At 48.8% G+C, this 11,873-nt stretch overlaps 1 protein-coding gene across 2 annotated transcripts; it reads right to left on the reverse strand.

Moving 5' to 3' along the window:
- Positions 1 to 528: 528 nt before the first annotated feature.
- On the reverse strand, positions 529 to 3,924 carry IFI6 (interferon alpha inducible protein 6). 2 transcript variants are annotated; one of them, XM_040619095.1, is made up of 5 exons: positions 3,793 to 3,924; positions 2,725 to 2,820; positions 2,300 to 2,383; positions 2,069 to 2,218; positions 529 to 967 (listed from the first exon to the last, which is right to left on the reverse strand). In XM_040619095.1, exons 2-5 carry the CDS (start codon positions 2,792 to 2,794, stop codon positions 858 to 860), a joined length of 414 nt encoding a protein of 137 aa, XP_040475029.1. In that variant the 5' UTR covers positions 2,795 to 2,820; positions 3,793 to 3,924; the 3' UTR covers positions 529 to 857. The 2 variants fall into 2 exon arrangements, with proteins under 2 accessions (XP_040475029.1, XP_040475030.1); XM_040619096.1 differs by lacking the exon at positions 3,793 to 3,924 and adding an exon at positions 3,106 to 3,232.
- Positions 3,925 to 11,873: the final 7,949 nt, after the last annotated feature.

Here is an 11,873-nt window from a genome sequence, read left to right on the forward strand (position 1 = left end):
CTGTCCCCTTGATCCCCAGAGTTCTTGGAGGAAAGGAGACCTGGCCGAGCTGAGCCCTCAAAAAGCTGCCGTTACATACTTTCCCCAAGGAGAAGGTCTGGCGTTATATTCTCCATCTAAGGGAGATCGCTCTGCGCTTCCTCAGAGAACGGAGATCAGGTTTCTCCATCTCTGCCTAATCAGAAAAGTAGCTGGAAGCTTCTCCCACTGAGAACAGACTGAGCTCTGCCTCCCCGGGCACCCTGTGAAATCGAGCCTGAGTGTTCACGCTGTGGCAGGAGGCTCTGCTGGGAAGGAATCCCAGAGGAGGGGATGTCTCAGCTGGGTTATGAGCTTCAGAAGGACATTCGAGGCAGTAAGAACAGCATGTGCTGAGGCCCAGAGACAAAACCACCTGGTTAGGTTCCGGGAGCTGTGGTTGGCTTCAGAGAGGAAGGGGTCGGAGGTGTGTGGAGAAGGCAAATTAGAGCCAGATCTTGCAGGGCTTCTCACAGTAAGCATGACTCACAGAAGGGCAAAGCATTTTCCTTTTTTTTTTCTTTTTTTAAAGATTTTATTTATTTGTTTATTTGAGAGAGCTTGAGCACGAGAGCGCAGGAGCAAAGGGAGCAGCAGAACGAGGGGGAGAAGCAGGCTCCCCGCTGAGCAGGGAGACAATGCAGGAGTCAAACCCAAGACTCTGGGATCATGACCTGAGCCAAAGGCAGATGCTTAACTGACTGAGCCACCCAGGCGCCAGGGCAAAGCATTCTCTGATTGAATTTTACTCTGTGTTTTCACTTAGGTCACCGATGAGTGTGACAGAGAAAGCTCTGGACTACAATTGGAGGAAGGAGTGGGTTCCCAGTTGCTGCTGGCTACTCCTCTTCTTCCTCCTCCTCCTCCTTGCTGTTTTCTAGGTGTTTGTGGACCGTGTAGCCCAGTAAGGCACCAATCTTACCCAGGAGGACACTGCCACCGCTAGCCCCTGTAAAGCAGAGAGAGCCAGGTCACTTGGGGCCTGGGAATCCAAATGCCTGGAAACCATTAGTGAGGTCCAACCTCTTCATTTCCAGTGGAGAAACAGGGGTCCTGAGAGAGGACAGGACTTTTGCAAAGTGAATTCTAGTTCTCCCTTGACTTGTCATGTCAAACCAGAGATGTGTTTCAGAGTGGAAAATACACAAATAACAGCCAATTCTCTTCACATCTGCGGTGAACACACTGTGTTATTAATAATGCTAATAACAGCCACCTCAGTGGAGACGTCCCTCTGGGGGCTGGGGGTTCACAAGTAAGGGATTTCATCCCCCTTACAACCCTGTGACATGCACGAGCGCAAGCATCTTACAGCACAGGACTGTTCCTAGCTTTGCCCACAGCCTTCACCTCCCACTGCTGGGGTGTAGACTGATCTGTGTCTTCTCTTCTGCCTCCTCTGAGAAGGGCTCTATTCTTTTGGGCTCGTTCTTTGAGCTTTTGTCATCCAGAATTGAGAGCAGATGGAAGATTCAGGAAGGCAGAGGGGGAGTCTGCCGGGGCAATTTTTTCTCTGGGATTTTAGAGGCCTCAGAGAGAGAGGGAGGGAAAGAAAAAGAAAGTAGTGGAAAAGAGAAGTGAATGCATTTTTTTTTTAATAAAAAAAATTTTTTTTAAAGTATAATCTCTACACCCAACATGGCGCTCGAACTCACAACCGGGAGATCAAGAGTCACATGCTCTACCAACTAAACCAGCCAGGCGCCCCTCTGCACCCCCTTTTTTGCCAACCTGGTTCTCTAGGATTGAGCAGATTCATAAAATGATATATTAAGGATGGTCATCCCTGTTAACAGATAAGGAAACTGAGGCTTGTTGTGACCTGGCCAAAGCATCAGTGAGGCACCTGGCTTTCGTGGTTAAAAGCGAGGAATATGATGAGGTTGGAATCCTGACTCTGATGCTAATTAACTGGGAGAACGCGAGTACAGTACTTAGTCCCTCGGTGCCTCAGTTTCCCCGCCTGCAGGATGGAGAGTGTAAGAACACCCGGACTCGTGGTGTCACCTGGCTCTGGCAGCCCGGCCCGGGGGCCCGGCCGCCCACTCACCGAGGCTCTGCAGCGTGGCCACCAGCCCCCCGGCGGGCACACCGCCCCCGTTCGCCACGGCCGACAAGCTCATCAACGAGGCGCCCACCGAGTTGGCGGCGATGCCGGTGCTCAGGAAGCCCAGCGCGGGCAGCCCGGCGGCCAGGAGCCCTGCAGGAAGAGGAGGTGACGAGGGAACGCCCGCAGCCGGGCCCGCCCCACCTTCCCGAGCTTTCCGGCCCCCGGACGCACCTCCTCCGACCGCCATGTAGGTCAGCGCACCCCAGAACCCGGAGCCTCGGTCTTTCGAGCGTCGTTCTTCCTGTTTTCGCTTGCCTATGGGGAGGGGACAAAGTGGAGTGGGGAGCGGGGCTCCCTTCTCTGTGCCTGATGCTCGAGACCACCCCTAGCCTTCCATTTCGGGGAGCCTCCCTGAAGGGAAGAGACTTCACCGAAGGCGCGGTGCAGGGCGCAGAACTGGCACAGAGTAGCTTTCGGGTGGGACGGAGGAATTGACATGGGGGCATTCGAATCTGGGACCCTGGCTACAGCGACCCGGAGCTGTCCATCGTGAGAGCCCTTCCCGTCCTGGAACCAGGGATCCTGAGACTCTCCCCTAGGGTCTGAGACTCTCCGCGTCTTTATCCCTCGGCCCTCCCGCCTGCGGGGCTCCTTACCTGCCTCCACCCCGCCGCAGGCGTAGAGTAGCAGGTAGCTCAGGAAGAGCGCCACCGCCTCCTGCCGCATGGGGGCGCCGCGCGCAGGCTTTGTCACTAGCCCGAGGAGGGGGAGAGAGAGGAGATGGTCTCCAGAGCTCTTTTGGACCGGCTCGGTGGTTTCCCCTTCCTATTCTGGGATGAGTCCATAAAATGCAGCGAGGTGCTCTGGACTGAGCCCAGGACCCTCCTAACGAGCCGCGGGCTTTCAATTTCCTCGTGGCAACGACAGTAACACAGCAAGTGGTGCAGCCTAGACACACGCTCAAGACTCGGAATTCAAACCTTATGCTCCTTCCATTATAGCACAGAGTAGGAAAGTACATATGCCCCCAAACTCACCTCTCATGTGATCTTTGTCAGCTCAATGAATTTTCCTTGAATTAAAAACGAACAACCTCCCATATATTGAGGACTTAGCACTTCATGGCACTAGGCATTCATACCCGGAACAACCCCATGGGGTAGGTACCATTGCTCTCAACCATGTGTTACAGAGAAGGAAGCTGGAACTGGGAGCGGTNNAGTCATACTCCTAAGACTGCCCAGCTAGGAAGTGGCAGTCAGCATTTAAACCCACAGTTGACTGATGCCCGAACACACACTTTTTTAACAACCACTCCAGATAATTTCATCTATCCTCAAAGATGAACTCATTGTCACATTAGATCCTACATTAAAGGAGTTTCAGAGATCGTCCAGTCCTTTGGGCAGGTAAGGTAGCTCGGTCTCCATTTTACAGATGCCAAACTAAAGCCCAAAGAAGTGAAGTGCCAGGGTTAAGGCCACAGATTGCTGCTTTGGTACCAAAAGCTAAGTGTCATGCCTCTTGGCATTTTATACCCCAAGCCCCTCAAAGCTCCCAGGCCATCTCCTGGGACCAGTCCTAGCCCAGGGCACTACAAGGGACCCAGGGGATAGCCTCCCTGAGGAATGGGCATCCGGGCTCTCGGGGCATGAGGCTCACAGGCAGGCAGCCTGGCAGAGGCTGGCAGCTTGCCATTCACACTTCCTAGCTTCTGGGTTTACCTTGGTGGAGGGGAGAAGAGGAATCTTCCTTTCCTTCCCGGAGCCTGATGTTAGATGGGAATAGCGGTGAGGTAACAGCTCTCTGGCTGAAGGCTGGCTTTTTATAATCACATTTGGAATGCCTCCTCCACCCAGGCAACCAACCAATCCCAGACTGAGTTTCCTTTTCCCGGACCCATCTTGGGTTTTCTTTCCTCTTTCCTCCAGCTCTGCCCGGTGACGGTGTCTCTGCCATATCCACTGGCAGAAACATGTCACTGAAGCCAGGGCCTTTCTGAACAGCTGAGAGTATTCAAAACAGATCATGCTGGAGTGGGAAACACGGCCCTGCTGGGCTTCGTGAAGCCGAAACACCAGCTCCTCTCGGGATGCCGAGGCCTTTCACAATTCAATTCATAATAATGCCTACCATTTATCGAGCACTTTCTGCACAGCAGGGCCTATGTAAAATACCCTCTATACATGATCTCTTTCCTATCCCACAACAATTCTGCGGAGTATCATCTATTGTTTATAATCCTCATTATAAACAGGAGGAGATTTAAGCTTGTGGAAATGACGTCATTCGATTCCATGTTTTCTCAGGCTGGTGCTTCTGGGTGGTAGGCTTATGGTAAGACCAGGGAAGGCCATGTGCATGAGGCCATTGGCTCACATCCTTTGCCATAAAATGGATCCTCTGGTCCTGGTAATGGATTGAGCATTTTCTTTCTTTCTTTTTTTTTTTTTTAAGATTTTATTTTTATTTGTTTATTTGACAGCGAGACAGCCAGCGAGAGAGGGAACACAAGCAGGGGGAGTGGGAGAGGAAGAAGCAGACTCCTAGGGAGGAGCCTGATGTGGGGCTCGATCCTAGAACGCCAGGATCACGCCCTGGGCCGAAGGCAGACGCTTAATGACTGTGCCACCCAGGCGCCCCATCTTTTTTTTTAAATTAATTAATTAATTAATTAATTTAACAGAGAGAGATCGTGCACGCATAAGCAGGCAGAGTGGCAGGCAGAAAGAGGGGGAGAAGCAGACTCCCCGCTGAGCAGGGAGCCCTACGTGGGGCTCGATCCCAGGATCCCGGGATCATGGCCTGAGCCAAAGGCAGACGCTCAACCGACTGAGCCACCCAGGCGCCCCTGGACTGAGAATTCTTTAAACCTTTGGATAGTAATGCTTGCAGAAGCGCTAGGGGCAAGAACGGCAACCCATGTTTGGAGTACACAGCCGAACATTCTAGTAAGGATGAGTCACTGCCTTCTCCAAAGTGCAAGGGGGCTGATACAACTGAGTTGCCAGCAGGGGGCTGGTGGGTCTCCCTGACCTGCATCGCTACACTGCAGCCTGTTGGCTGGTTGGCTATTTGTTGGCAGTTGCTAGATTAACTTTGGTGAGAGGGAACCCAAATTGTGGGGTCCATTCAGAGCCTCCATCTATGCTACCGTGGGCATTCATTTATGGATCTTTTGCAAAGCAGTAGAGCTGCTAGGCTCAGAGCCTGGTTGATGTCCCCAATATGGGACATGCGACTGGCTGGCTGGGCAGCCTCCCCTGCAGTAGACAGTCTCTGGTGAGCGTTAACATGAGACACAAAGATCCGCATGCCTTGTGCCTACTCCCATCCATACGCCCCTTACCCAGACCTGCTTTTCTTCGAAATTCCAGTCTTGTGATTTCCATGCCCTTGGCCAACGAGCCAAGCCATTTGCCACTTGTTAGGAATTAGTGTCCGTCTGCACCTCAGTCCATCTCTTCCTCCATGCAAAAGGGGAAGAAGTACGCTGCTCACGGTTCTGCCCCTGAGAAGCTTTACCACTGTTCAAGGCTACCCCAACTGGGGCTGTAATAGAGTAGTCTGCTTCCAGCTGGTGCCAAAATATCGTACTGACCTATCCGTGAAAGGGGTCTGACTCCTTTCCTCTTTTATCAATCAGCTGCAGGGAACCCTGCATGAGACCATAGCTATGAGTTAAAGGAGAGGTGTCAGATCAACAGAGTTAGATGCAATGGGAGTCCGAGCTGCCTGCCCATTTGACTGACTTGTGCCTTCTGAAGCCTACGGGCCCAGCCCTGAAGGTAACACTTCCATCATATTGAATTGTTGTTCTTCCTGCCTGATAACATCTAGCTTAAGACATACAGCCCCTGGCATCCAGTGGTCACAGCGGGGCCCAGTGCCACATCAGGACTTTTGGTTCAAATGGCCCATGGTGAGTATGTCCTTACTCTAGATCTCAGGGGTCCTCACTACAACTCTCCTTTCTGAGCTTCCATAAGCTCCCTACAGAAACTTTATCCACCACAGATGCCTCCAGCCACATTGTATCTGCAGGATCATGTAAGCCACTGGGTTTAGGCTAAACTCCATCCATCGTCTGGCCTCTGTTAGTCCCTCTCTAACCAGAAAGCTATGTTGGCATCTTGTGTCTCTTAGTTTCTGTGTCAGCTCAGACTCCATATCTTTAACAGTCTTTGAAAACTGTGAATATTCTTCTCTTTCCAGTGCACAGTTACCCCAGCAAATGGCCGCAGATCTCTTTGGGGCAGGATCAGAGGGACAGTTACTATACGTAACTATGGTATCACTCACTGCAGAGTTGCTCCTTAATGGGGCACGACCTCTACTGTAGTCAAGGTGTTCTGGTTCTGTGAACTTAGGTCTAGGATCTGGGTGAGAGACTGTGATTTTCCATTTTCCATTGTGGCAGTTAATGACAGTCTTCTGCTGATCAGCTTTTTTTTTTTATTTAAAGATTTTATTTATTTATCTGACAGAGAGACAACCAGCCAGAGAGGGAATACAAGCAGGGGAAGTGGGAGAGGAAGAAGCAGGCTCATAGTGGAGGAGCCTGATGTGGGGCTCGATCCCAGAACACTGGGATCACGCCCTGAGCAGAAGGCAGATGCTTAATGACGGCGCTACCCAGGCGCCCCTGCTGATCAGCTTTTGATTTTTTTCTTAAATATTTTATTTATTTATTTGACAGAGGAAGAGAGAGAGCACAAGCGGGCGCAGTTTCAGGCAGAACGAGAGTGAGAGGGAGCAGAAGGCTCCCCACTGAGCAGGGAGCCCAATGGAGGACTGGATCCCAGAACCCTGGGGTCATGACCCGAGCTGAAGGCAGACGCTTAACCAACTGAGCCACCCAGTTGCCCCTTGATTTTTTTTTTTTAACATAAAAATTGAGAGTGGGTACCTGGCTGGCTCAGTCAGTAGAACATGTGACTATTGGTCTCAGGTTCATAAGTTCAAGCCTCATGATGGGTATAAAGATTACTTAAAAATAAAATATTTTAAGCTTTTTTTTTTTTTAAGATTTTATTTATTTGAGAGAGAGAGTGTACGCATGAGAGTGGGGGGAGGGGCAGAGGGAGAGAATCTCAAGCAGACTCCATGCTGAGCGTAGAACCCAATGTGGGGTTTGATCTCACAACGCTGAGATCATGACCTGAGCTGAAACCAAAAGTAGGGCACTTACCTGACTGAGCCACCCAGGGGCCCCCAGAATATAATCTTTTAAATAAATAAATAAATAAATAAATAAATAAATAAATAAAATCGAGGATTACCCAGTCAGCCGTCCATCCCATCCCCATAGTCAACTTGCCATAGATTCCTGCAGATCAAGGCACCCTCATTGTCACTTTGGCCTTGCTGCCCATGACAGTCATCATACTCACCTGGCCTTGGACGCCACTTCTGCCATTCTGGGATCCCAATATTACAATTATTAGGGATGCCAGTTCCACAGCAGCATCTCTCACTCTTCATCCCCATCTACCAAAGACAGACACCACCGAGCTACTCAGAGATGCTGATGTCTATTTCTCAGTGAACCCTCGTTGCCTTAGTAAAGAGAATGTCCTCTGGACCCTCCTAGAGAACATAGTCAGATGCTGAGTTCTTGGATCTTACTGTCCCACCTTCTTGAACTTTCTGACCTCTTCTTAAATACTCGACCATGGAAGTTTTAGCATCTTGACCTCATTTATTGTAGGCCACCATCCTGCTTTAACGAACCATCCTTGTAAAGTATTAAGACCATATTTCAATTATTCGTTGCTGAATAACAACCCCCCCCCAAACTTAAAGGCTTACGACAACCGCATTTATTATTTTTCACAATTCTGCAATCTGGGTTAGGCTTAGTTGGGTGTCCATTTGCTTCATGTGGTGTTTACAGGTGTTTGTAGGAGAAGAAATGTCCAAGATGTACTTTTCACTTACATAAATGGCACTTCAGCTGGGATGGATGGAACACCTGGGGACTGGTCAGTCTTCTCTCTCTTTTTAAAAAAGATTTATTTATTTGAGAGAGAGAAAGAGAGCACACAAGTGTGCACACAGGGAGCAGGGGCAGAGGGAGAGAGAGAGAATTCCAAGCAAGCTCCAGCATGGAGCTCAACGTGGGGCTTCATCTCACGACCCTGAGATCATGACCTGAGCTGAAACCAAGAGTTGGATGTGAATGCTTAACTGACTGCGTTCCTCAGTCATCTCTCTTAATATGGTGTCTCCACATGGCTACCTTGTACTTCCTCATAGTATGGGGGTCTCAGTGTGGTTGGATCTCTTACATGGTGGCTGGCTTCCAAGAAGGAGGAAATGGAAGCTGCCAGTCTTCATGAAGTTTAGGTCTGGAACTGGAATGGTGTCCTTCCACCATATTCTGTTAGTTAAGGCAAATCACAAGACCAGTCCAGATTCCAAGAGAAGAGGAAAACAGACTCCATCTCTTGATGTGAGGAGGGGCACATATAAAGAGGAAGGGAAGGACTTTGGAAACTATCTACCAGAGACAAGCTCTAGCTATCCTTTTTTTTTTTTTTTAATTTTTTTTTGTTTAAAGATTTTATTTATTTATTTGAGAGAGAGAGAGAGAGAGGGAGAGAGAGCACAAGCGGGGTGAGGGATGGAGGGAGAAGCAGACTTCCCGCTGAGCAGGGAACCCTACATGGGGCTCAATCCTGGGACTCTGTGATCATGACCTGAGCCAAAGGCAGATGCTTAACCTACTGAGCCACCCAGGCACCCCTGAGATCTAGCTACCCTTGCAAGAATACTGAAGACTGTGTGTGCCTGTCTGGCTCAGTCAGTGGAGCATGCACTCTTGATCTCAGGGTTGTAGGTTTGAACCCCACGTTGGGTGTAGAGATTACTCAAAAATAAATTGTAAAAAAAAAAAAAAAAGAATACTGAAGCCTGAACTATGGGACAGTGGTCCATGATGATGTGATCCCAATGAGCCAGTCTTATATTCTGCCATGCCTGCCTCCTCACCGCCATGTCTAAAACCCCCAAGATCTCTCCCACATATATTAACTAGGTTTTTTAATTCCTTTGATGTATAGCTTATTTTTCCCAGGTCAGGACTTAAATTTCCCCACTCAGGATTTGCCGGGAACTGACCTGGTTATTTGAGGAGGTGATAGGAGCAGGTCTTGAGGAGAATAAATGCCATCTTATGAGACCTCTGCTTCACGTGAGATTATTGGATAGTCTCAAGGAAAAGGGAAATTGTTCTTCCTTGGGAAGAGGGCAGGGGCTGCTCAGGCACCCAGGAACACTCAGGAGAATTTATGAGATAAAGGTTTTTAGGTTTGTCTGCCCTAATGTCCCTATCCCAGGTCTCAGGGTCCTACTCTTTCTCTGTCGGGACCTTGACTCTGACACAGGAGATCTACTAAAGTTGCACGTTTGGAGTCCTTTGCACCTGTGCCACTTATAACCTGCCTGAGCTGGATGTGGTTTCTTGTTTTGGGTTTTTTTTTGTTTTTTTGTTTTTTGTTTTAGTCTCCCGTTCACCACAAGAGAGAGCTTTCATAATTGTTGCAGCTGAAGGCCAAGGTTATCACTTCACTCGCTACCAGCAGTGAGATCCCTATTGCCTTCACATACGTGAGAAAAAACAACCACAGAATCATATCCTGAGGGTCTGTTTTCTAGGACCTCTTCTGATACTAAATGTCAGCCTATGTTCCCTAGAAAATGGAGTCCAAATCGAAGGTTGTATGCTAATGCTTTCTTGGGAGTTGCAATCCCCACAGCCAGGGGAAAAGAGAAGTGAAACAGAGAAGGAAAGAAAGAAATACAAGCTAGTGCATTATTTCGCTGGCCAGAGTCCCACAAAAATCAAAGCCAGTTGCTCAGTCACATGGGATCTCTTCAGAGAGGTCACATAACACTGTGTCTCAGAATAGTGCATAAGAAGGAAGAAGAGTGAGGAATTTATCTCTCAGCAATTTTTCACTCTCTGGTCTCATGGTCACCGGCAGGGTCTTAACAGTCTGCACTTTGGAATTGTGTGAATTCATTCCACTGGGCTGTTTCTGGGCAAGCCAGAGCCTTCCTGGGTCCAGTTGGGTCAGACGTGAGTGCCAAAGCTTCTGTGCTTCCCACTGCAGCAGGCTTCATCAGGCTCATGCCAAACACTAACATTTGCCTCCCGATGATGCTGAGGCATCCAGGAACGTTTGGAGATGAGGCAAGGATATGGACCGCTGGAAGACATCTAAACTGCGTCTGGGGCAGTGAGACTAAAGACCCGCATTTACTTTAGAGTGAGGTGGGAAGGAAGCTACTGGAAGGATTTGAGCAGAGCGACATCTGACAAGTTTTAGCAGGATTATTCTGGCTGCCCAGGAATCGATTGCAAAAGTCCAGGTGTATCGATCATGGTTCTATCAGAGAAGCAGAACCATTAGGAGTGATATAAAATTAGCGATTTATTATAGGTATTTAGCCTGATACAATCACGAGGGCTGCTTAAACAGATTACACGGGTTGTGTATCTGGTGTTGGGCTAGAAGTCAACAAGGCAGTTCTGGTGGTGGGTGTTCTGAAAGATGGACATGACGTGCTGGATGTCAAGGTCGAACCGGACCCCTGAAGATGAACTGGAACCCACGAGGCCAAACTGGATCTCCTGTTGGTCTCCGCACACCTCCAAGCCTCCAACTTTGACGACCAGCAATAGAAGCTGATGCCCTTCGTCGACACACACACTTAAGCCTGGAGTTGGAGAAGCAGAAGGCAGAGAACCGGGGGTTGCTGGAGGGGCTGTGGGCCCAGCTGCTGCCTTACACGGGCAAGGGGAGCCAGCAGACCGGGGAAAACATGCATGAGCCACGGCAGCGTCTGACTCTGCAGCAACCTTTCAAGAGTAGGCGTGGCTACAGCCTCACTTCTGCCTCCAAATCCTGCCTCGTCTTCCTGGCGTGGCAAAACCACACGAGAAAGGGAATTCTGGGAAACATAGTTCCAGCTTAGCTAAATTGACAGAATACAAATTCCACCACACCAGGTAAGAAATTAGGGTGGTTCGAGCCAGAGTATTGGCAACAGGGGTGGGAGAAGTGCTTGAACTCTGGACGTGTCTTGAATAGCCCTCACGATCTGAATCTGTTTGCTTTCTAAGCTTGGGCGGTGAGTTCTGATGCGGACGTCGCATGCGTTGAGTGAAAAGCAAATCCCCACCACCCTCATCTATACAGCCTGGGACAAAGGTATAAAATAGAGGTGCACCTATTAGGTCTAAACATTAAAAAACTCTAAATGAAGACACAACCTATCATTTAAAATATATTCTAGTGCCTGGGTGGCTCAGCTGGTTGGGCGTTCGGGTCTTGATCTCAGGGTTGTGGGTTCAAGCCCCATGTGTGGAGCCTACTTAAAACTAGCTGAATAATAAAATAAAATATATTCTGTCTTTATACCTTAAATTTACCTTCATAATGACAAAATAAAAAATATGTGTAGACCTATAACTTTGATGTGACCGAAAGTCTATCAGAGTGAATGCATTTCATTATCATACTACATATCTGGGTGTTCTCGTCCTGAGCTGGAAATATTTGGACAAAGATACAAAAATATGTGCATAAGTAATAAATTATTATATATTTATTCCGTATAAAAGAGAGAGAAAAAAGGCTGGCCTGTAACTCACAGATAGACCATGTTATTGAACATAAACGATCTCATAGGATACCAATCTCAAATGTTACTCTGAGACCATGACAAAATAAGACAAAACAAGGCCACTTTATATTTTATCTTAGCACAGATAACAACAAGGTCATTGTGCCTCCCT

This window comes from Ursus maritimus, unplaced genomic scaffold (genome assembly GCF_017311325.1).
Source record: "Ursus maritimus isolate PB19 unplaced genomic scaffold, ASM1731132v1 scaffold_32, whole genome shotgun sequence".
Lineage (NCBI taxonomy): Eukaryota > Metazoa > Chordata > Mammalia > Carnivora > Ursidae > Ursus > Ursus maritimus.